The 26,320-nt window shown below is 41.9% G+C and overlaps 1 protein-coding gene across 1 annotated transcript in view; it reads right to left on the minus strand.

The window, feature by feature from the left end:
• Positions 1 to 25,502, minus strand: part of LOC106859824 (retinal guanylyl cyclase 2-like) — a 38,203-nt gene extending 12,701 nt beyond the window's left edge. Inside the window, 14 exon segments of the mRNA XM_014887342.2 lie at positions 4,442 to 4,616; positions 4,699 to 4,891; positions 5,192 to 5,355; positions 6,766 to 6,914; positions 8,753 to 8,902; positions 10,189 to 10,345; positions 11,240 to 11,416; positions 12,375 to 12,455; positions 13,728 to 13,862; positions 14,371 to 14,467; positions 18,440 to 18,524; positions 21,742 to 22,096; positions 23,553 to 23,854; positions 24,764 to 25,502. Coding sequence (XP_014742828.2) covers positions 4,442 to 4,616; positions 4,699 to 4,891; positions 5,192 to 5,355; positions 6,766 to 6,914; positions 8,753 to 8,902; positions 10,189 to 10,345; positions 11,240 to 11,416; positions 12,375 to 12,455; positions 13,728 to 13,862; positions 14,371 to 14,467; positions 18,440 to 18,524; positions 21,742 to 22,096; positions 23,553 to 23,854; positions 24,764 to 25,502 — 2,959 coding nt within the window.
• Between the last annotated feature and the right edge of the window lie 818 nt (positions 25,503 to 26,320).

A 26,320-nucleotide genomic window follows, 5' to 3' on the forward strand; every position in this document is an offset into this window, starting at 1 on the left:
TGTGTGCAGGGTTCACATGAACATGCACAGACTGGGAGATAAAATGTGTGGAAGCCAAACCACACAGACAATTTTCATCTGGGGCATTTGGCTTAGTTAATGTTTAGACTGGACTCTGATAGAGGAGATGCTAAATTTCATTGCCTACAATAGAAAATATCACGCCTGCAAATAAAGTACAAAAATAAAAATACAAAGCAATGTGATAAGGTGAGGGGCTTTCTGCAGACAAAAGGCAGGATTCTCTGTGTTTTCCATCAGATGCATTTATGACATATGCCTTTTCAGGCTTTGCCTGCCTTTTCAATGTCATGATCCTTCTGAGTTAAGATTCAGTATAACTGACATCTAGGAAATCTTTCCCCATGCAAGATTACAAAAGATGTGAACATTGTACATCATCAACAACCTGGAATGATGCTATAGATTGAGGTTTTCATAATATAAAAAGGTTATAGGTTAAAATGTAGGTTTTAAAACAGTAATAATATAAATAGTAACAATTGTAGCCTAATTTAGAAGTGATCAGTTACTTAGTTTAGTACAGTGCAATTTTATGCTGATTTTAGCCTTGTTTTTAAAAAATTGATCCTTCATATCGTTTTCGGATCTCTCTTAAGGACAATGAAACTCCATAGTTGAAAGCTATGGGGAACAAGAACCCCTCTTGCTGTGACCTCTGAAAAGTTGTTGCTGCCCAAAGTTTCCAGATTTTAAAATACTTCCCGAGGATGCAAACTCAGAGGTAAGACAGATATTAACTCCTGCCTGATGAAGCATTGCTTGATAAAATATTTTTTAAAAAGAGAGAAGAGGAATGGTTCATACAAAAAATATTACAAGGACATGAGCAGCATGGATCAAGCTGGATCAAACTGGATAAAACTGGATAAAACACAGCAGAGACTGCTGGAGACCATGAAAACCTGATTTAAGGGGGTTTCTTTTCAACTGTCTGTTTACCCTGGACAAAACACTGTTCCTCAGAATCTCTTACAAGTTAATTCTCATCCTTACCATTACTCTCTAATTTATAGCAAGCTTTTCAGGAGAGGAACTCTTTTCTCTAGAGGAAGTGTAATTCAGGTTTTCATCTATAGGTACTGTCATTAGTCTCAGCCAAGGACCTTATGGTTCCCGAACTGGTCTTTAGTGTGTGCATGCTAATGTGACATATACACAAAAAAATGGTCTTGTTGGAGACTTCTTATTCATGCTTCAGTAAGAGGTTTGCCTGAGAAAACACCACCTCACAAAACACTGCCTCTCTTCTTTCTATGGCGATAACATGACAGCAGCTGCCTGAATTCTCACTAAGAACCAAAGCTCCTTCTGTAATAGGTGTTGCAAGGACACAAAAAGGTGGTTCCTTTGGAAAAAGCAGCCCTCACTGAGGAGGATTTGAGCTCCATTGGTTAGAGCATGGTGCTAATAACACCAGAGGGCTGATCCCTCCACTGGATATTCACTTGAGAGTTGGACTCTATGATCTTTGTGGGTCCCTTCCAACACATAGTATGCTATGATTCTGTGATGCCATTTTAAGAAGAACAAATAAAGGCAGATGAGCTTCTACTGTAGTCAGTGGAGACTAAGTCAACGTGGTCAAGTGAGCCATAAGAGCTCCTCCACTCCTGCAGCTTTATGTGCTTTATGGGATTCATTTACCTGTCCTCAAAATGAGTGCAGGCTCCCTAAAAGTCCTGGAAACACATCCATGTGGGTGCCTGAATTCAGGTTCCCTGCTCTGTCAGTGCAATCACCCAGCCATTTCTGCAAAGCTCACAATATAGGAGTGGCAAGATTTTTAGGGCGAGGTGTTATCTTTCTAGAATACTGCTTTAAGCCTGTCCCATTGCAGAAAGTTCTCAGGTCAAAACCAATGCTACCATATAAGCATTCCCAAAATTACACATTCTCTGTGTTGAAAGCATCCAAGACCTAATTTGCTCACTGCCTTCACCTCTGGTATGTGTTTCCCCTTTTCCAAACAGCTCCAGCAGAAGGCTGAGAAAAACTCCCAATGGCAAATCTCCCACAGTTACAAGTTTCAGAGGAAACCAGACACCCTGTGATGAGGACATTGTGGCCTAGTTGTTTAATTATACAGGTTCATAGGTTTGCTTTGAAGTGTTTCTTTGCCAGGGCTTGCAAGGATCAGTTAATGAGAGGCTCTAGCTAAGACTCTGCAAGGACCATCAGCAGTGCTGCAGAGTTTAAGAGTCAAGATCAAAGTGCAGGGCTGAATGCCAGAGAGCCTGACTGATACACAAATCATCTTCAGTCTCTGTGGAAAAGCTTATCTTCCCACCACTGCTCTCACTGGCTCTCTGCTCCAGCCCAGGCATGGATAGCAGGGAAACAGCTGAGTCAGCTGAGCTATCCTGGACCTGCAGTGAAGTCAAGAGAGGACAGCCAAGATTCCAGGATGTGTTTAAAGCAGGGGAGAAAATGCAGAACAAACACTGGTGGTCTTGTCAAGTGGGCCATGGGCATGGACCATCAGAAATTCCCAGAGAAGCAGCTTTCCCTTAGGGTATAAAAGACTTGGGCAGCCTATGCCCAAAATGCATTTACTGCCTTTTCTGAGAGGGCATCATGAGTTCTTCTTGGCACCAGTATCCAGAGAGCAGCTGAAGTACATGACTGGGGGTCACACCCTTTCTCCATCCTTTCCAGTACAGTGAAAGTGTCAGCCAACTTCTCCTCTCCCCCAAGAGCTTCCCCAAGGCTTTCATGATGCTGATCATTCCCTCTTCATGCATCTTTTCTCAGGAGAAACAGGGTCTAGGGTTAATCAAACTCTGCTGTCAATTCTGTGGATCAGAGAGCTGGTTAGCTTTGGAACATGTGTTTGTGGCTGCTCCCATGACAGTATGATGCTGCCAGATCTGTGCAAAACAAGATCTGCAGAGTCCTCCCAACTCCTCCTCTCACATCCAACACAACAGTTCATAGCAATTCTGCTTTCTAGATATCCAGGGTTCATAAAAACAACAACAAAAAAATTGTTATTATCCCTTGCAGACATCACCTAGGGATATATTTTCTGGCCAACTGCATGGGAGATACATTGCAGAACTGCTGTCAACAGGCAGCAGCAGATGTTGCACAGAAAATTCCTTTCTTTCTATGTTGAAAATATGCTGCTGGTGCTCCAGAGACTCCTGCTCTGGGCAAGACAATCTGTAGCCATAATCTCATCTGATTTCTGACTGAGTATAAAACACACAGTGCTCCTGCAATCATTCCTTAATGCTTTACACTTCTGTGAAGGGTCAAATAAAATCACACACTTCAAAGAAAACAGCAGGGAGATGTGTTTTAGAGATAACTCCAAAAGAGGATCTTATAAAGTCTAGGATTCAAAATATTGATTTTTAACTCTGCTAAAGTCACAGCTCTGTTCATGGGATATTCTGACTGAGATTTTGCCTTTACTCTGCTTCTGTCTCCCAATATGTACATCAGGGACCAGGATATTGACATCTGCAAAACACTTGCACGCTAAAGCTGCAAAAGTGGATATTATCAGATAAGCTGAAGGATAAAACCTCATACAATATTGGGTCAGACTCCTGGACATTCTTAGTCATTGTTTCGCTTCCCACAGTGGGCAACACCTGGTACTTTAGAGGAAGAGGCAGGAAATCTGGTGACAAGCAGCTGGGAAAAATCTATCAATGGTTGACTAAAAAAATGTATAAAATTCTGAAGGTTCATATATCTTATACAAATACTGATTCATGACAATAGCAGATGTGTTTTCTTACATTTAAAATACTTTCACCTACATAATATTTTAGTTCTACTGTTTTGGGGGTTTTTTTTGGCTATGTTTTACTTTGAAGTTTAAATGCATTTTGTAATATATATATATGAAAGGAACTTCCTCCTTTCATTTTAAACAAGCAACTTTTCTGTTGATTGAATGCATTATGACTTCTACATCAGAGATGTTTTCTTTATAATATAACTTTTTCTTAGGAGCTATATTACATTTTTCTTCCAGTATATCCTTCCCATAATAAATATCTCTAACCTTTTTATTCTTTATATGCCAGTGTTTCTGTGTTTTTTCATTTCAGAATAGAGTTGCAAAGACATCACTGAGTGTCTCGATATCCCACCTCTGAAGGTCCTATGGCACATTAAGGAGCTATCCATACAATTAAACCCTTGCGTCTAACATGCCAGATGTAGTTTCTGGCTAGGACAGAATATAAAATCTCTCCTTAAAATGGTCCTAAGCCATTTTCCTCCACAAACCCTCTCTGGGTTTTGTTTTTCCGTTTCAACTCCCTTGTTGATGCAGAAGATTTTAAAAGTGTCTTGTAAGGGTGTTTTTAGGAGGGCAGACATGAAGAAAGCATTCAGAGGTAGCAATGCAGTTGAGAAGGAGTTCTCTGATGCTCAGGTGCAGGTGGGTGCTGTTGCCTACCTGTGTGCAGCCCAATCCGTATCCTGAGGGGGATGTCTGGCATGTGCCTCATTTTGAATGTTCCCACAGAGCTAAGGATGTCCAAGGACATGTTGGCTATTTCAGCTGCATGCTTGTTTCCATTCCGTTTGGGGAGCCCTGAAGCAACCATGTAGGCATCACCAATTGTCTCCACCTAACAAATAGTGTTACATTAAGAAAAAAATATAGAAATTGAAAAAGATGGGAAGGAAACACAGAAAAAAGTTACTTCTCACCTTGTAAACATCATGGTTTCCAAGAACAGCATCGAACAGAGAGTAAAGGTCATTCAGGAGGTCAACTACTTCAATGGGTTCACTGAGGGCTGAAATGGATGTGAAGCCCACAATGTCATTGAAGTAGATGGTCACCTGGTCAAAATACTCCGGTTCCACAGTGCCACCAGTCTTGAGGGCTTCTGCCACTGAACTGAAATAGCAACACAAAAAAGATAGCAGGGAATAAACCCTTTTCTAGCACATGCCCAAGAGCTCAGACTCTTGTTTTTCTGTGTTCAGATCTTCCACTAAATAGAAAGTTCTATATGGCTGTAACTAGCTCTGATTAGAGTTTCTTACTTCTTAGTTGAAGGTGCTTGTCAAAATTGATGGTCAGGTCTACAATGTTGCTTCTAGGGAAGACTGTTGTCCAAGCTATGGATTTGTTTTGGGGTGGTTTTGGTTTGGTTTCCTGGGGAGCTATTTTACCACCTAAAGTACCATTACTTACGGTGGAAGCATTTGAGACAGCAGTTTTTCTGTCTTCTGTTTTTCAACCTCTAGCTCTTCAGTCCGCTTGCTGATTAAGTCTTCCAGGTTGCTTGAGTACTGCTCAAGCATTCTGAGCATTGAGTCAATGATATTGGTCTTTTTCCCTTTGTTGATGGTTTTGAACTGGAAAATCAAACTGGAGAGTTATTTGTCTGTCTCTTTACACCACTGTAGCACCCTGAGTTTGGAAAGGAACAAAAAGCAGGCATTTTTTTTTGAAGCGTCAGTGCTAAAGACTGGCTTTTTTTTCAATGGCAAGAGTTAAAGGATAAAGGAAAAGGTGAATTAGAAGGTGAATTTGCAACAGTCAGTGAGAGTTAGATGAAACATAACCTTATAGTAGTTGTCAACATGTACATTGTTACCGAGTCTTGTCAGGCTGCAGGTTTGCAACCCCCTTTATCCCATAAACAATCTTTAGGGTAGTTTGCAAAACTTTGCAGAGGCACAAAGTTCAGGGTACTAGCAACACTTACAATCTTTTTTCGTGTTACTGGACTTAAATCCATCTTTGCACACTAACATGCATGTGTACTGCCACCTTCATTCCCAGTTGTTCATTGAGTTGTGCTTTCTCCTCCTGACCTGAAGTTGAGGCTCTGGAACTTTCAGATAATTTGTGGCTTTAGAGGCTACCTTAGACTCAACAGCAGAGCCACTGGATTCAAAATTATTCACAGCTTCATAGAACCAAAAGGTAAAAATTATGGGTATTTGTTTACCTGGTTTGAGGAAATGCCCTAAAGTTGTGTCAGGGAAGGTTTAGATTGGATATTGAGATTTTTTTTCACTTTAAGGGTTTGTAAAGCCTGTTTGGAATAGACTGATCAGGATAATGGTGGAGTCGCCATCCCTGGAAGTGCTCAAAAAACGTGTGGATGTGGCATTTGAGGACACGATTAAACAGTGCACATGGTGGTGGTAGGGGGTTGATGACTGATGAACTTAAAAGTCTTTTCCAACCTTAATGAGTCTATGATTCTATGACCTCATAAGAACTACATTCCTTAATCAGAAAGGGGGATTATTTTGCCAGTACCTGTCCATGAGACTGGCCAGTAGCAGATATCTGGGAAAGCTGTTTAAACAGGCCTCAGGTACAGTCTCATTTCCCTGGCATATTCTCCAAGCTTCCACCAATCTGGAATTGAGACACCTCCTATGCCAAATGTTGTATCTTTGTCTTTAACAGTCTTTGGTGAATTTTCCTTATAGTCACCATTTAAACACTTTAGAAGATAAAAAAATTAAAAATTGATCTGAAGGTGCATAATTTACAAATCTTTCATCTCCATGAGACCATCTCTGCAGGTACACTGCAAATGTGAAGACATCAAGCTCATGTCCAGGATGCTTCATTACCCCTAAGTCAGGACAAGCCTAGGGCTCTGCAACTTCTTTATTCTTTAATAACTGAGTTAGAGCCAAAAAAAACCAAAACAAAACAAAAAAAACAAACCACATAAACAAGCACAAAACACTTCCCTGCCGAGAACAAACAAAGGGATTACACCAGCTTCTTTATTTACTAACCTTATGAAATACCTCCTCAAAGGTTGGACGCCGTTCAGGGGCTTCAGCCCAGCATTGCTTCATTACCTGGATGCATGTCAGGGGGGCTACTTCAGGAGCTACATTTGGGCGGCACAGAGGAGGGGGCTTCTTCACTTTCTTTATAATTTCTGTGGCAAAAAGAAAAATGGGAAGCACATTGTAAGATGGAGGGCCTTTAAAGGGGCAAAGGATATGGACCTTTTAATGTGTTCCTTTTCATGTTGCTCCTTCAGCTGTCACTCTTAGTCCTCAGCACCCAGTGTCTGCTCAAATGAAGCTGGAGATTCCTGCTTTTCTCTGCCAGGAGTGTCTTGAAGGATTTAAAGAAGATTTATCTGCCTTCTTGCCCCTGGAGAACCAGGTTATGACTAATAAAGTGGCTGGATGGGGGCAGGATGTGTGACAGATGGATGCGTGAGCCTGCAGGCTTGTATTTAATGAAATTGCTTCTGACTCCCTTCACTAGGGCCTGCAGTCTTCTAAGACAGCAGAGGTTTATGGCTGAGCCAGACAGGAAGGATACCAGCCTCTGATACTTCATCAGAAACTAGGAACCAGGACGTAGGAGGTTGATGGGAGTGGAGCAGAAAGTATGTTAAGGGGGAGAGATTGAGTTCAAAACAATGTCTGGGAAATTACTCCCTGTCTAGAGCTCCCTTCCTAGAAATGAGGCTCATAAGGAACTGGGTTTGGGTTTTCAAATCCTGAGAAGTCAGTCCTTTAACATCTACCAAAGTTATTGTATTTGAAATTTTATTTTACTCAGTGCAGAGCAGTCAAATGCAGTGAAAATCTCTTTCTCTGGCAGGAGTCCTGCTGTTGCTGTGAGTACCCAAAGCTTTTCAGCATTGACAGCTTACTTTAAAGATCTTTGGCTCATTCCCCCACACTCTGCCAAATGAACTAATCAAAACATCTGGACCCAATATTTCCTGGGGCAGCCAAAGGGAAATGCCTTCCCCAGACTGTTTTAAAGTTCACACCACAAGTGAAAGCTCCTTAGGATTGAGAACAAATTCATCATTTTATCAGGTTAGAAAACAGGACTGAGCTGTGTTCAACATTTGCTGGAGGTTCTGCAGGGGGGTGAGGTGGGGAAAACTGCTAATTGCATCATAATCTACATCATAGGTCCAGCTCTGATTCACAGAGTGGCATACATCATTAATATAATTGTCATTGCATTGTGACAGCACAGAAAGGTCAGGTCCCCATTTTTCCAGCTGAACTGGCAGACACTGAATTGTTATACCCTACCTGATGATTGTCCAGCTTAAAACATGTCGAGAATGGTCTGTCACTTAAAATGGCTAATTTTAGATTGTTGTCACTCTCTCCCCATTTAAGTGCTTGTGACCTGACCCTGACTGAGTTTTTTCTTCCCATGGATGCACAACATGGTTGCACCATGAGCAGCTCCTAAGGAATTCACCTGTCTGTTGTTTCTTATACATAAGCAAAAGGATGCATCACTTCCACCTCTGTTGAAGACAGAGTCTCTTTGAAAAGGAAAGGATTAAGGAGAAATAAATGGACAGATGGACAAAATAGGATGCTGGCAAGGGGTCCAACTCAAAAACTTCAGCCTCCATGATGCACAGAAAAAGCAGATGAGTGGGAAGCAAAGAAGTTTCTAAGCTATGGGAAATTCTGCTGTCAGATTTCACCCCATAGTGTGATGAAAAGTCCGAGTTTGGACAGGGAACTGGAGGTGCTGCAGAGGCCTTAAGCATCCTGGGGAGCACCCAGAACCACAGTCCCAGTGAAAGCAGCGATGAGACATGTACTAAGGCTATGATGAGAACTATTTTGATGTTTATTATGAACGTTTTGTTGAAAGCAGACCTCTGCCACTGAGAAAGGTCATGAGACTAATACATTATTGCCTGATTAATAAGGGGACTTGGACAGATCTTTTTAAGTGTTCTGAACAAAGCCTTAAAAATATACTGTAGTAGTTGCCTACCTTCAGCTGAGAGTTCTGATGTGCAGTAAGGTGGACCCCGAGCAACCACTTCTTGTAGGATGATTGCAAAGCTGTAAATGTCCCCTTTGATTGTGCCTTTTCTGCACATGTCTGGGTCCCTCAGTAACTCAGGAGCTGTCCAGAGCAATTCTAAAAAAATTCCAGAGTATCACATTCCTTACACTTGAACTCAGACGATTGCAAAGTAAGTGCTTAAATGAATACCTTATTTCAGTCATTTGAGGAAAAATTGGAAAATACTACATTATTTACTGAATCAAATATTTTACTTCTTGTAGTGTGTTAGAAATACTAGACTTTGGTACTGACAAAAAGAAAGGATTTTCCAGGTTGTACTCTATGTTTTTTTTTTTAAATTGCCACTCCAACTTCAACATAAGAAGTCATCTCACCACTGCCAGAAGTTTTAACACCTTTTTTTTGACTGAAAATGTTCCTGAGATAAAATGTTGGCTCCAAAATGTTGGCATTCTTGTTAGTTGTTGCTCTTTTACATGGCAACAATTAACAACATGTTTTCTGTAGTTCTTTTTAGTGGAAAATAGTTTCTGTAAAAGCTGTTTGCGAAAATCTCATTCATAATCTTTATAATCCAATACTTCAAGTGACAAAAGACACAGTTATAAAACATATCCAGCCTCATCAAGAAATGAAATATTGTTACCCTGGTAACTGTGCATTCTGAGTAATAGGGATAGGGAGCATTTCTGCCACTGCAGAATCTGCCACTTATCTTCTGTAAGGGAGGAGACAATTGCCCTGGCTGACACTGGAAAGGTATAGGCATCAAATCCCATTACAGAGGGATCAAACCACTACATACTACTTGAAATCAGGTTTCAAGAATAAATTGGGATACCAGAGGAACCCCAAAGCAATGGCCAAGTGAAAGAAATCCTGTCGAAGTCTCCAAACCTGGTCCCACAAGGGCTGTTCTTAAATGGTGGGAATCTCATGTAGCAGCCTTTGGTGATTGGCATGTAAAAGACCTATTGCAAAGAGCAATTTTGTTTTTCAGATTACTTATTGAAACAAAAAAAAGTGTTTTTGCATTTGGGCAAACATAAAACTCTAAATATAGGATTGGGTCTAAGGATGTGAAGCCATACTGGTCAGTACCGATAAGATTTTATGGACAATTCAGTTCTCCAACTGCAACAAGCTGAAGTTCTGTCACTGCTTACAGGAAAATATATTTTCTTTACCATGTCACTCTGCTATTCACTTCACTTTCAGGAAGTCTGAAAAAAGCCTTTACTTACACTGTCTTATAACAATGCATGATATGGAGGAAACTAGATGTAGCGAGATTGAGCATGAAAATCCTTGTGTGGCCACTGGCCTGAAGTTGTATTAGGACAAACATATGTTAAATCAATGGACAAAAAAAAGAAATCAATCCTCATCATACCTACCTTCTGGGGCTGGCTGAATATAGGGGCATTTCTGTGCCTCTAAGATCTCATTATAACCATAGTCAGTGATCTTCAGGACAAACCGGCCATCCACAACACAGTTACGAGACTTGAGACGTCCATGGGCAAAATCTCTGTGATGCAAATATCTGATTCCCTATGAAACATAGAAAAAAATCCAGGTTGATCCTTAAGAGTTATCTTACCCATCAGCACTCAGAGATGCTAAGCCAACTTGTCACCTCAGATGGCATCAAATGTAGCATTGCCTCTACGTCAAATAGAGTAATGCAGTAATGATCGAAACAAAAAACTATGAGAGAAGTTTAAAAATGGATTAGGAACATGAAATAGGTTTGTCTGGACCCTAAATTAATATTGGAAAGATCTGATGACTTTAGGAAGAGTCAGATGCTTCCCTATGTAGCTCTATATCTCACTGGACCGGGAAGTTCTGCTTTTAGGCAAGGATAAGAAAGCGGACACAAGTGTTACCAAATAGTTAGATGAAAGGAAGAGCTCGGTACCCCTACCCATCTCCCTTAAGGAAGTTCAGAAAGTGTTTCACAGACTGCAAGAATAGTTCTGGAATGGAATCCACCTGTCCCAGACTAGCTGTTCACCATTAAGACATGAAAACATGGGACATGACTGGAAGTGTGAATGTTGCTAAAGGGACCATATATGCAGCCATCCCGTGGCAGGGGATGGATACTGTTTGGTTCTGTGGTGGATGCATTTCTGCAGAAGGCAGAAGGGCCTTTGCAAAGAATTAATTTGTCACAAAAGTCTGTTGTTCTAGGTAATCAGTTGCAGCCTGATAGTTTTAGCCTCTTGTCCTGCTGTGTGGTTGTAGTTCTACTGCCCCAAATGGTGCTTCCCTCAGATGGCAACAAAATAAGTATAAGAGGTCTCCTTTAAAGACTGATACAACTACATCCAGATTTGTTTTCCCTGTGTTATTATAAAAAACCCAACGTTCTGATTGAAACATCTTAGTCATCATGAAAGTCCCATTGAGATCATGCCTCAGCAGGACCAATGGATTTACTTTAATTAGATCCATCACAAGGGAGGACTTGAACATCCAGTCCAGTTTCATATCCTCGTTCCTCAGCAAGTCCTCCAGGCTGCCTCGTGAGCAGTACTCCGTCACTATGGCAAAGATGCCACAGTCAGAGAAAAAGCCCAGGAACAGATTCACATTTTCATGATGCAGATCTTTCATCTGAAACAAGACAGTGAATCACAGTGAGACCAGATCAGCCAGACATCTGCTTGGCAGCTTCTTGATAACACTAGATACCCTTTCCACACTTGTACTCCCAAACAGCCTTCCACAGAAGGACGGGAACACAAACAACTCTGGTGCTTATTTTTGGCTATTCAACACTCTTTTCAAGCTTTGTTTTTCTCTGTCTATCCATTAAGACAAACAAAGCAAGATAGTAAAAGCAAACTAAGCAGAAGTTTGTGTTTTGTTTAGACAAACCGGATGAATCTTTTTTCTAGGCCAGAATGCTGGGGTAGATTCAGCTCAGCATGTCGATCTTGCTCTGAACTGGAAAGCAATACCATACCTAGAGTCCAAAGTCATCCATCAATGGAGACATGCCCTGATAAATTTGTTGCTTTTGTTGCATAAAAATGCCATTGCTATGTTAGCAGTAGCTACCAACAGCTAATGGCTTTGAATTTGGAAAACAAGTATTTTCCTTCTCTTTTGTAACAATAAAATTGAAGACCAAAATGCTTATCTGAGAGGCATCTTAGCTGGAAACACAAAGCAAACTTCAGAGAAATGCACAACCTTGTCTGTCACACTGTCAACATATAACATATGAAAATATCTACCAGTGCCTCACACTGTGCAGGGATGAGTTCCCCAAATCACTCTGCCTTTGCAGACAAGGTCACTTGAAGGACTCATTGTACATTTAACACTGCACCAGTTTGGAAGTGGCAGGTCCAGGGTGAGGTTTTACAAGCTGCTGACTGACGTATGGTAAATTTATCAGACACAGTCGTGCATGGTCCACTCTACCACATTTCACCAGACAAGACTCATTGACAACCACAATTCATGATTTAATGGGTAAACACAAGACAAGGACAGCAAAAGCACCCTGAAGCCAAAAACATCCCCTGAGAAACCTTCCCTCCACATCATCATCCTTTATTCCTACCTTCCTTAAGATGCTGGTGGAGCTTTGCCGCACATTGTGAACTGCTCCCATCTCAAATTTTTTCAGCCACACCCGGTCTCCCTGTCCACAATCACAGAATCAGAGAACAGTTAAGGTTGGAAGAAACCAGTGATGGACCATAGTCCAACCTCCCTGCTTAAGAAAGGTTATCCTAGAGCACATTGCACAGGATTGTGCCCAGGCAGTTCTTGAATATCTCCAGTGAGGGAGAATCCACATCCTCCCTGGGCAATCTGTTTCAGTGCTCGGTCACCTGGACAGCAAGGTCCTTCCTCATGTTCAGGTGGAACTTCCTGTGCATCAGTTTCTGCCTTTTGCCTTTTTTTTCACTGAGAAAAGCCTGGCTCTGTCCTCTTGATACCTTCCCTTCAGATATTTAAAGACATCAGTGAGGTGCTCTCTCAGTTGTCTCTTCTTGAGGCTGAACAGGCTGAACTCCCTTAACCTTTCCTCTTAAGAGAGAAGCTCCAGTCCCCTAATCCCAATACAGGTGGGTGAATGAGAGAGCAAATCTCTGAGCAACAGTTAACATTGGGATCTAGATCTGAATTTCAGATCCTTGGCTTTGAAAGTGGCTGGGGATTTTTAATGTTCTTGGAAACAGATAATTTATATACTGAACCCAAATAAGAATATCCACAGCAAACCCTTGCAAAAGGGGTGAGGCAGGACCTTCACCTGGATCACAACTTCATACCTGGAAGGTGTCTTAGTATCCAATAAATGGTAATAAATTGATTAAAAAGGAAAATAACTCTGGCCAGAGTTTTTCTATGGCATTAATGCTTATTAGTGTTGATCATTAACCTAAGGAAAAGTTACCATGCCATTTTTTCAAAAAGCTTCATTTTCAAGAAAGAGCTGATGGATGGGTTGAGTTTTCTTGGCTATTGCCTCTGCTTAAGCTCCATAAAGTCCTATTGCCACAAAAGGGAATTTGAGCTTCCATTTGGAAGCTCCATTTGGATCCTGTCTTGTATGAAAGTTCCTTATTAGAGATGTCACCAAATAAAGGCTATCTCGTAAGAAAGGTTTTTCATGGTGCCACCACCTTAGGTGGTGACTCCTCTGACAGGACCAGACTGGCAATGTTACATATATATGTTGAATATTTCCCATCCCACATTACTCCAAGTGTCAGGGTGAGGGTTGGGACAGAGTCACCTTAAACACTGCTAAGTCCATGCCTGGGAGTAACTTATTTTCATACTTAGGGTTTGTTCAAACTACCTCCATTCCAGGACCTACAGTACAGCAGCCAAATACTTTTCCCCCTGGAGCAGTCCAGTGAGCAGAAGCAGGGAGAGAAGGCTGCATGAGGTCCCTACCTACCTCATACAAAGCCACATTGGATGTCTCATGGGTGGCAACGGCGCTTTTCAAGGAAGCAGAGCGGGTTACGGATTTCAGACTTCTGCTCTTGACTGCTATGCTGTTTGCATCAGTCAGACTGTCCAAGGTCAGCCTCTGGAAAGCAAGGAAAGCAGGTGCTAGGCAGCTACCACCTTTGGGGGAACCTCCATTCCAGCTCTGCCTTGCAGCAGGGATTTTGGGGTAAGGAGATAATGGAATCATCCCCCAGCTGATCACCAGCTCTGGGTATGAGCCAGAATGGACCAGGAATGATTCATGGTTCCCAATATATTTGAATGCAGACACTTTATTTTGGAGGGTAAGATGATTTTTCTTATTGGACATGCCCTATGGTGCACTATCCAACCACAAGAACAAGGAATAAGCCTTGGCAGCTAGAAGAAACATAATCAAGGCTACTATTTTGCATCATCATAAAAGCCCTGACATCTAATCTGAGACTCAAAACCACTCAGCATATGGGAATTTTTCTAATATGCAAGGGAAAATGACATGAAGAAGTGAAATGACCCTTCAGGAGCTCCATGAGTATGAAAATATCACACAGCAAATCTGTTCTAGAGTGTTCCACCAGATTCCTTTCACAAGTAGAAGGACTCACCTTTCTATGTAGCTCTGGGTTGATGAAGACGAGGTCATCCAAGGTCAGTATTATCTTGTTCGGACCCCTGAAAAGCTGATTGTTCAAGATACTCTGCCTGCAAGAGTTGGAGAGTCATGGTTATCAATTTTAGGTGGTGTATTGGGTCTGACCGAGGTAAAGTTCACAGCCCTTACATGCTGTGCTTTGCATTGGTAACTGGATGGGTCTGGTTGATAACAGAGCAGTGTTTTGCCTGCTGCCAAGCAGCAGTGTCCTTCTGACATCCCTTCCCCTCTCCAAAGGGGGTGGGAGTGGGCAAGATCCTGGGAGGGGACACAACCAGGCCAGCTGACCCAAATTAGCCAAAGGGATATTCCATAGCATATGACGTCAGCACAGATATGTAAGCTAAGGAAGAGAGGAGGAAGGGAGGGGCATTTGTGAGTTTTTCAATGTTTGCCTTCTGGAGGAACTGTTATGCAGCTTCCCAGGAAGTGTCCCAACATTGCTATTGATGGGAAGCAGAGACTGACCTTTTTGCCTCTCTTAGCTCTTGTGTGTGCAGATCTCCATTTGTTTCTTTCTTTCTGCTGTAATAAAACTGACCAGCCTTATCTCTGCTGGTCATTCTCTCTCTTATTCTCTCCCCTGTCCCAGTGTGAAAGAGAGCGATAGAGCAACTGAGTGAGCACCTGGCAGCCAGCCAGGGTCAACCCACTCCAGGTAGGTAGCCAGTTCACAGCTCCTCTGAATTCCCCACATCTGGGGAATTCCCTGCACTATTAGACCCTGACTGCAGTGCTGCATTCAGCTCTGACTTAAAAAGGTTGTGGACCCGTTAGAGCAGGTCCAGAGAAGGCCATGAAGATGATCAGGGGGCTGGAGCACCTCTGCTATCGAGACAGGATGAGAGATCTGGGGCTCTTCAGACAGGAGAAGAGAAGGCTTTGGGGATTCCTTAGAGCACCTTCCAGTTCCTAAGGAGAGGGGCTACAAGAGAGCTGGAGAGGGACTTTTGACAGGGGCATGGAGTGACAAGACAAGGGAGAATGGCTTCCACCTGAAAGAGTGCAGGTTTAGATTAGATATTAGGAAGCAATTATTTTCTGTGAAGGTGCTAAGGCATTAGCCCAGGTTACCCAGAGAAGCTGTGGCAGCCCCACCCTTGGAAGTTCAAAGCCAGGTTGAACAGGACCCTGAGCAGCCTGGTGTAGTTGAAGGTGTCCTTGCCTGTGGCAGAGTAGTTGGAACTAGATGATCTTTAAGGTTTAAAATGGTGTGGCAGTGGGGATGAGCGTTGTTGAAAACAGTGGACAAATCACAATGCCCTGGCTTGGACCCAAATCCCAAGTCATGAATTACCCATTTCAACATGGATAGCAACAAAAGATATCATTTCAAAGGGTCTTATCAAAATAGACAAATGGATTTAATCTGCTTACAAATATTAATTGGATGTGTATGTAAGGCATATTTTGTTTTTCTTGCTTTTATTTGCCATATCCCAAATCATTCTCCGTTAGGAGACAAAAACAAGTTTTATTATTTTGGCTGGTCTGGTCACGAGCAAACCACATTTAGGCACACCAGCCTTTCTTAGGGACTGAAGCTGAACTGTAGTTAATTTATAAGAGCTGCCTGGACAGAAGTTACTGTCTAAACATGCTGTCTGTCTATATTGTAGCATGGTGTGTTATGAAGCACAGAGCAAGATGTGCCTTGTAATGGTCACAGGTTTATACAGAGAGAAAAGCTACACAGGATGAGCAGTATGGCACACCTGACATCACACCTCATCATTTTGACCCCTTGTTTCAATGGACATCAGGGTCTAACACTGAGCACAAAGCAGCAGTTATCTATTAGACAGTCAAAAACTCCTCAACCAGGAGCAGAAAAGGGGAGAAAAAGCTCCTACATTGCCCTCAGTGTCACTTCTTTTACTTAAGGAACTTTGTTAACATTACAGCAGATGACTGCTCTTCACTCTCCTAAGTGTTTCCTGGATGAGGTGGACAATAGGATGACTTTTGCTAATGCTACTGCAGAAGGACACCACCACATAAAACAACCCTAAATCACCACAATTCACTTTTCCTCCCCATGTGTCATTCTGGACATTTTAGAAGACCACACACAATCCTGAACATTTTAGAAGAGCACAGACAGCTTCTTAAAGGTGAGAGGAAGCCTTGGCCACATAACCACAGGCTTTACTTGGGATGACATTTTATAATATTTCTCTAAAGACACTGTCTCAAGCCACTGAACTCATCCTCATGAAAAAAAATCCTCCCTTATGTACCTTTCACAAGTCCATCTGAAAAACCTTCCTTGATTAATCACATCCTCTCCCTAAGCAGGGAAGAAAGCATCCCTCTGCCAAAAGCTAAGCAGAGAGAGTGGAGTGACTCATTTAAGATCATGCAGCAGATCCCTGACAGAACTAAGACCACAGCTTCCACATTTCAACTCAGACCATGCTGTGGTTTAAATTTAGTTCCAGACATGCCCCTTCCTGATATAAATCGTTGTCTGAATCATACTGGACTTTTTCTTTCCTTGCAGATGGCCATAAATGTTTTCTCATGACCAAGTCTTCCCAAGCACAGCTTGGTGCTTGTGGAAGAGCTTACAAATAGAGTAGGCAGAAAAATTGTCTTTTATTTACTAAATTGTAGAGGCTGGTGGCCAGGGAACAGAGCAGGGCTTCAAAGTGTGGGTGGATGGAGGCAACCTCATCAGTGTCTGCAGTTCTATCAGAAGCAGCTGTGTGCTGAAAGTGGGGGAGCTGTTTGGGGTGTTGCTTGCTGGGTGGCCTCATATCTGGGTTTGGAGGGATGATTCAGGAGCAGAGACAAAACATGTCTGGGAATCGTTTGAGAGGCAAAGCTGGAGGGAACGATCTAGGAACTCTGCTGAACTCATTGCTGCTCAGTAAATATGCCTTCTATTTTCACTCCAAGTTCGGTCATGTGGACATTAATAATTAGAGACCAACTACTCCAGGGGCTATAGTGACCTTGCCAAGAGCAATCCATAGCTCTTGGACCAACCAATCCTTTCTGGCACATTTCTACCTTGGATAGAGAATTGGGACATAGATGTGACATCCAATTATGGGAAACTATTCCTTCCCTAGAAGACTACTGCCTTTGCTCCAAATTCTCATGCCCAGATCTATTTATATATATATATAATGGGAATGACAAGGGAGCTGAACCTCAGTTCAAAACAGAGAGCAAACCAACTTGGCAATAAAGATGTATCTAAATATTTGCTCCAAATTCTCTCCAGAGGAATTTTCTTTCTCTTCAGTACATGGAGAAAATACAGAGGGTCAGCCTCATGTGTTTCATAGGAAATATGGTTATATTAAGGACAAAAGTCCAGACAAGAATGACCTGGAGTAAGAAAAATACTTGGTTTCAACCCTTATGTTCTCATGACAGATTCCTGTCTTTGGTTTGCATCTCATCCTTTGTACTTTTAAAGTAATAACCACCTTCCTAATGCTTCAGAAAATTCCAGCAACAGACTTGTGGAGCAGGGCAAGGATGTGAGGACTCCTTCCCCTCAGGAGGAAGGAGCAGCAGAGGCTATGTGGGATGAACTGACTGCAGACCCCATTCCCTGGCCCCGTTGCCACTGGTGAGGAGGAAGTAGAGAATTTGGATGTAAGGTAAGCCTGGGAAGAAGGGAGAGATGGGAAGGTGTTTTTAAGATTTTATTTCTGATTATCTGACTCTGATTTGATTGGTAATAAATTTAATTTCCCCACATCAAGTCCATTTTGGCTGTTGTGGTAATTGGTGAATCATCTTTTCCTGACCCCATCTTGACCCATGAGCCTTTTGTTGTACCTTCTCTCCCCTGTCCAGCTGAGGAAAGGAGAGATAGAATGTCTTTGGTGGATGTCTGGCATGCTGCCAGGACCAATATGCCACAAATGTGAAGAGATATGTGGCTGGAGAGCCAAGAGCAAAATCAGACCGTCTGTGTGTGCATAGTCTAAACTGCTGGCTAAAGCACAAGCCACACAGAAGCTAAAAGTGACACCAACTCAAATACATGTTACCATTCTCACCTGATGAGAGAAGCCAGGCCCACAGCACACAGCACAAGGACAAATAACAGCATTACTCCCAACAAAATGACTGCAGGCTCAATCCCTGTGCGAAGGTGGGAAAAGAATCAGTGAATTAGAAAATCATTTTGATTTAGGCAATAATATTAAAAACATCAATATCGGGCCATTGGATTACAAACTCAAATATTCAGCCAGAAGAATGCTGGAAGACAATTTTAATGCAATATTCATTTATGAATACACAAATACTTACTAATTTGGTGTACATTAGACTTCAGCTATGCTAGTTATTTATTTCCATATACTTTTTTTTCCTAAACCAGACTTAGAGCCCTGGATCAGTGGAAAAATAGTTTTTTTCCAAGTAAATAAATAGACTCACAGGGAAGTATTAAGTTTTAGAAGAAGCTTTTGAAAAGTTCATAACTTTTTAACATTTGTCCCTTCTCTCTTGAGGAACTGAAATGCTGAAAAATCTTTATCATGTGATACCAAACCAAGGGCCAGAGTGAGTCACTGGCCCATCTGGGCTTTTTCATTCTCTGCTGCAGATTTCTAATGCTGAAAAGAGAAGAAGAGGAGGAGCAGCCAAAGGTTGATGTTCTCAACACATCCATCAGCAGAAAGTACTGGAGACAGATACTTTGCTGATGAATGTGTTTACTAGAGAGCTAAGGGAAACTGACATGACAGCATAAGCTAAATTCCAGTGGGAAATGTTTGCTGTGTCTGTCTCTTCTGTTTTCTAATTTTTCTGTTTTATTTTGTTTGCATCCAGAGATCTATAAATGCAAACAAACACAGAGAAATTTGGGTTGATGAAAGATTCACAACTCTGTGTTACACTGGCACCTATCTGCAAGCACTGAGAGCAAGAGCTTTCCAGTGAAAGCTGAATGAATTTTTGAAAATTGGTATTTGTTTCAGGAAAAAGCAGAGCATTTTAACTGAAATTTCACTGTTTCAGTCTTGGCCCCCAGGCCCTGATTGTCCTCACACATACAAGGAAGAAGCTGTCCATGGAAGCTGTGGATGCCCCATCCCTGGCAGTGTTCAAAATCAGGCTCCATGGGACTTCAAGCAACCAGGTCTGGTGTGGAGTTGGAATAGATGGCCTTGAAAGGTCCCTCCCGACCCATACATACTTCACAACTAAACAGAAGTGAAAGTAAGCTAATTATGAGCTTATGGGAAAGAGCAAACTTACAGCATGCTTGAGGGAATTTATGGGATTGAGTTAAAGTGATTAGGGGATGCTTTAAGGGAACGGTGGGAGTACATGAAACTTCTTACAGGATCTTTAAGGGAGAGGGCAAACATGGGTAAAGGGAGAGCTAGATTGGGCCAGGAATGCTCAAGTATGTGAGAGGATGGGGATACTAGTCACACGTAACCATGTTGTGCATTTTTTCCAGGCAAACCCTGCACTTGATCAGTGCACTCATTCCCACCTTCTTAACCCCATCTACATTTTTTTTCCTGGGTAGTTGTGCTCTCTGACTGTGTGTGATATTTACAGACTTAACATCAACCTAACTAACAGGGAAGTCCTGGAGCCTGCAACTCGTGAGAGACCACAAGTCTGGAGTCAGCTCCTGCAGAGACTGAAGGGTTTAAGGGATGGCTATGGGGGAATTCAGGTTGGGACCATCTACCAGAGGATGCATTTGTGAGCCTGCAAGAGTTGAGGCTGTGAGATCTGGTAACAGGCTTGGAGCCTAATCATGAGGTGCATAAGAACAGCACCAGCCCATTTCTGATGTCCATGTCCCAGCAGTGCTGGTTGTGGGTAGTGGTGCCTGTAAAGACATAACTCTCCTGTATGTGTTACTCTGCCAGTGACTGGCTGTGTCTGCAGTTTGTGTGTGTGTGTGTGTGTCTGTGTCCTGGGAACACCAGCTCAGCCCTGCTCCTGGTGAACCTGGAGTTAGGAAGCACAGCAGCCTGACAACTTCACATACAACACCCCTCCAAGCCTAATTTCATCCAAAAGCTAGAGTGAGGCTTATATTTAATTCTAGCCATAAAGTTCAGTCTCTGAAATCCTAGAAATCATAATAAATTACTGTTTAATTGACAGATGCCTGAAGCTTTATGCTTTTGTAAAGGTATGAACATAAAATCTGATCTCTCTAAAAATCAGTGGGATTTTTCCATAGACTGCAATGAGATTCAAAATTGCTATGTTGTTCCTAGAGGCAGTGCAAAATTAGATATATGATAGTATTATACTTTTCTATTGCTTGCCAGTTGCTATAAGATCAGTACATCTCCAGTTTTCATAGAATGACACTGATTTATGTGTCCTCTCAGTTATGGCTAAGCCAAGGGGAATGATTTTCTCAGCTACTGAATGAAATATTCCACAGATGTGGTTAATTTCATCTGTTTAAGTCATATCCTGGAGCAATAGGTGTAAATGCTTAATACTATAAGTAAATATGTCAAGAGGAGGTTAAGTACCCTACCCTGAGATCTTGGCTTCCCTGTGAACTTTAAAACTGCACCACAGTTGCCTCAAATTCAAAACAATAGGTAAACTCAGTGCCCAGTCTGACAAACCTGGGAAGCAGCTCAGGCATCTCTGCCCCCAGGCCTTTGATTACTATATCTGTTATCTATAATAGCTCAAATTATTTTGAGTCATGATTATCATTTTTTCTCAGTGAGGTGAGCTCTGATGGTCCTTCCCTCCTCATTGCTGAATAAAGAAGCAGGGGTTAACAGGCAGGATGCTGAGAGCATCTGCTTTTGTGCAGCTCTCTTTGTCTTCAAGGCAAATCCTCTTAGTGTCCTGTCCCTCAGAAGGACAGAGACACAGCGCTGGGTGGAGCCTCTGTTACATAATGGTTACTATTAATATTGGCAGGTGTTGAGTGTTAGACCTAGAAAACATTTCAAGCATGTAACAGTGGTAACAACCTTATTGTTCCAGGAGAGTAGTGGGATTAATGGCTCTGGAATTGCTGAAAAACTTGTGTAGAAGTGATATTTAGTGGTGGGCTTGGCAGTGGTAGGTTAAGGGTTTGATGATCCTAGAGGTCTTTTCCAGCCATAATGATTCTATTATTCTATGTCCTAACAAGCAATAAGAGAGTGTTGTGGATCGATGGTGTTAGCTCTGCACAGGACTCCCATTACAAGCAGCATATATCAGATTCTTGAATTTAGACTTTTTTGGGTTGGAGAGTTCTAATTTAAGGGGGTAATCACTTGGAGTGAGAGAAAAGATGAAAGAAATGAGAAGCATGAACTCAGTGCCATTTCACCTTATTTTTAGTTCTTTTTTTCTTTCTTACCTTCAGTGCAAAGAACATCTGGATCAAACCAACAGCTGGAGTCTGGTTTGGGTGGAATTTCATTGGGAAAGTGGATGGCCTGGCCTAGGGACAACACAGAGCCTGAAGACATGTCCAGCAGGTGGGTTGGGAAAAGCTGGTTCCCATGGCCATCTGTGTCCAGTATCACATAGTTGTTCATCCCCTTCCCACAGCTGTCTGTCTCTACCTGGTGACTAAATCCAGGGAAGCTGAAGTTTTTTGTGTGCTCAGCTATGTTGGCGCCTGAGGCTCTGACTCCTTTCCTCCTTGCACTGTCCATAGCCATTGCCATGAAGTAAATGGCATCATAAATTGTTCCAAAGAGTGGAGAAACCTAAAAACACAGGAGAAATTGAGGATGAACTGCTCCTAACCTTCAGTTCGAGATTGGTGGCAAAAATATTTTCCCCCTGGCTGTGTTGTAAACTTAAATACTGAGACACCAGAACATTAAGGCTCACAGAGTAATGGGTTTGCAGAATCTTAGGTTAAAGGTAGACCAAATATATGCATAACTTTGAATGTCTGTCTTTTTTATGATGGTTTCCCAAAATGCAATTTCAAAATATTTTTAAAACCTCACAAAATTGCCTTATGATGGGAAAAGCCAGGATTCTGAGCCTGATGTTTGCCTAAGTTTATCACAAGTTTATCTGCCTGAAAACATTACACTAAAACATATTCTACAAATAAGAGATCAAAGAGGCTCCATACCAAGACAGAAAAAGTGTAATGCCCAAAGAGTTGTTTTTTTTCTGTCAGAATACTATTTGTCCCAAAAATATAAAAATCCCACAGTAGAACAGCAAACTTGTTCTGTGGGGTAACAGAGCCTTTTCTGCTTGCATTGCTCCCTTCCATACCAGACTTGATTTAGGAGCCTTTAACACAAATGGTGATTTTTGCAATCACATGGTCATTCACAGCTGGTGGGTGAAGAGAGATTATAGCCATATACCTGTGAGAAAAATGAGGAGTGCTCTTGGGAGCCACAGAATATGACATTTGTGGGATTAATTGATCAGATGTAGATATCTGCAGTGAAGAACCTGGCACTCAATTCAGTTAACCTGGGCTCTCATTAAAGTGAAGGGAAAGAAATTAATGCTTTCAAGACATGATTCATCTCCTTCTAAAGCAGATCTGTGCAGATCTGATAAATTATGCCTTAAAAGTACTTGTAATTTTTTAAAATGTCATAGGGAGATATGAAGTATAGCTCAGCTGAATCCTGTATCTCTTCACCAGTATAAGATTCTCCAATTCTTGTAAATGTTCTCAAGGTAAAAACTGATTTGGTTTTTAATAGGCTACCAGTGACTTTTAGATAATTGTGCTGACAAAGAATAACTTTGACTATAGTGCTAAGAAGAATACAACAACAGTGGTCTTAAGCATCCATTATTTCTTTAGTCTGTCTCATCCCCTCAAATTCTCAATCATATGGGCATCTTATTTTGATTCTTTACAAACTCCATGGACTTCATCCACCCTAAGAGATACTTCTTCAATTCAAGTCCATTGCATCTAGCACACAGCAAACCAAATCTGAGAGCCTCAGATACAGCCCCTTTCTCTTGAATTCCCATCATGGTCCTACAGTTGAACCAAGTGAGTTATATTGCCAGACATCTGGGAAATGTGCTCTTTCATTTCTCTCAAAATGAAAGTATTTTTCTCAAAATGAAAGTGTGCAGGCTGGATTAACTCTTCCCTGTACTTTTTCTGTAACTATTGCTCATGTTTCCTATTGAAAGGTCCCAGAAAACCCCAAGAGAAAGAATATTTACCTGTGTGGCTTCCAAATCCCTGATTATTTCACCACTTTCTTTAGCTTCCCTGAATGCATCATAGAAAGTCCTTTCTCCAGACTCCAGTGTGATGGTCAGCACAGCATCATAAGCTTCCTGGAGCTTGCTGTCATTATCAAAGACACTGAATGAGTTGTTTTGGTAAGGGAGGCTGTAGAGCAAAGTGTCATACGGAATAAAGATGTATCTTCCATCTGCTAGTCCCATTTCCAGAGCTTTTGTGAGCAAGGCAGCCTGTTCCTGCCCTCCAATGAGAACAGAATGCATGCACAGGAGTATAACTGGAACACAAGGACAGTGGAGAGTGTTAGTAATTTGTCTGGGGTTTTCAACACAAAATAGCTCTTCCCCCCCCCCCCCCATAAAGAGCTGTCTGAACTACTCTATCAGGTCAGATTCTGATGTTGTTTGCTGAGGAAGCTGAGAGCCACACCTATTTTGTTCAACCTCTAGAGGTCTGTAACACCTAATAAAGGAGGTTGTGAGTATAAACCATTTCTGGAGCTGTAAAGAAGGAATGAAGTTTTGACAGAAGTGAGGGACAGGTCAAGATGACGGGCAGTTGTGGTCACTGCTGTCATTGACTAAGGCTTGAGATTTCCTCCTGTGTGCCTGAGCTGACAGACACCCTGTAGCTGTAAGCAGTGCCCAACCTCCACATGCTCACCCTGCCACCTAATATACACATTTTAGGTCAGACACTGTGTTGTGTTTAAACATCTGGTCCATGCCTGACTGTCCCAAAGTCTGTGCCTTTTCCTGCAAAATGACATGGAGCCATGGGAATGGGGAGATCTGAAATACAGGACACAGCATCAAAGCAAGATTTTTTATATTGACATTGATCTTTGATATTCCACAATACAAACCACCATTAATATAAAACCTATCTATAAACTCCTCTTTACACAAGCCAAGCACAGAGAACCATCTATGAAATACTGGGTTTTTTCAGACAAGCTGGACCCAATCTTTCAGGTTGTAGTAGATGATTTTGGTCTATCTTCATCACAAACAAAACCCCCAGCATTCTATTATATGAAGCCCTGTCTACATTAAGATCAGAGATAAACCTCTTCTTTACTTAAATCACTAAGTTTTCATTCTCTAAAATATGGGCAGTGGGTAGCAATGCAGTCCTACCCTGGTGAAAAAATTTTAAAAAAAGGAACAAGACTCAAAGCACTTACTTTTAATGTTACTAACTTCTTTAATCTTGTTCCAGGTGTCTTCAATGCCTTTTTCTCCCTTATTCACGGATGTAACAATGCCTACAGGTAGCCCGTGGTTCCTGAGCACAGTTGCTGACTCCCTGGCTGTGTACATCCAAATATCCTCACTGGATGCAATGATGCCAACATGAGCCCACTTAAAATATTTCATTATTGTAAGCAAAATTTGGATTGGAGAGGGCAGGGTTCTTGCAAATGCATTATGGTGGATGGTGGAATCCAGTTTATGATTGATGCACATCCATGAGAAGATAGCTTTATTCCAGTTTTCCCCTAAATGTGCAGCCACCTCACAGAAGCCAGGGTTTAGAGGGCCTACAAAAGCTGAGGAAAGTTTTCCAAAGTCAACAAATCTAACCAGAGCTCTTGGTGTCTCACATTCTTCTTGCAGGATCACATAATCCAGCCGGTGGCCAAGATCTAGTGAAGGGTCTCTGCTTATTCGTCCCACAGCTAACCTGGCAGCCACATGGGGAAAGGCTTTGGAAAAGAAGGGGTCACAGTTCCAGGGTCCAAGCAGTCCAATTTTAAAGACAGAGCAATGTGCTGGGGAACAAAGTAGGATTACTCCAAAGAGCAGCCACCACAGAGCCTGGATAAATGTCTTGAATGAATTTCCAGTGTTAAAGTGATGCCCTCTGATGTGCCTCGACAGCACCCAGAAGAAGTTTTTAGGACACCACAGGAGAAATGACATTGTTTTACGGCTGGGTAGATAGATCTGCACCAAGTTCTTCAGGAAGCCAGGCAGAGCCTTACCAGATGCTGGAAGGAAAGTAGATTTCACCATATGTATTTGTTCCGTGCATGTGAGTACAGCTGAGTCAGCCCAAGCTTCGCAGCAGCTTTCAAAGCACAAGTCTTTGAGCAGCCAAACCCACACACAGACGTGGCCATGCACCACACGAGCCACCTCACCACACAGAAAAGTGTCCAATCAGTGTAGGACGTGCCATAACCCCTAAGTGCACACTTGCATAAACATTTTAATATGCTTTGCAATACACTATGAAACCAGGCAGTGAAGAGTGAGTCTGCTTTTTTTGCAGCAGCAGTATGTACAACCTATGGACATATTGTGCATCTGGTTCCTAAGAAAGATAGTTTCAAAGTCACACAGACAAACACCTATATAAGAAAATTAAAAGGTGAAATGGACTAGGCCATCAGTTTTCCTCAAAAAATCCTCAGTGGGTTGTGAATATGAATCAGAGCCCATACAAAGACAAAAACACACACACACACACACACACACACACACACATATATTCATATATTTAGGGATATGTATGTATGTGCACACAATTTTAAAATATTCTGGAAAAGTTTTTCAAGGACGGCTCAGAGTCTCTTAAACCTGTCAAATTGAAAGGTGGATAAATAGATAATCAGAAAATGAGGGAAAAGGAGTATTATGATTTGAATTTAGATAAAGAACTGCTAAATAACTGTCAGGTCAAAAGCTTTGTGTACGCACTTGGTTTCAGATATTCTTGGTAAATACTAGAAGCCATA

Source organism: Sturnus vulgaris, chromosome 2 (genome assembly GCF_052056855.1).
Source record: "Sturnus vulgaris isolate bStuVul1 chromosome 2, bStuVul1.hap1, whole genome shotgun sequence".
Lineage (NCBI taxonomy): Eukaryota > Metazoa > Chordata > Aves > Passeriformes > Sturnidae > Sturnus > Sturnus vulgaris.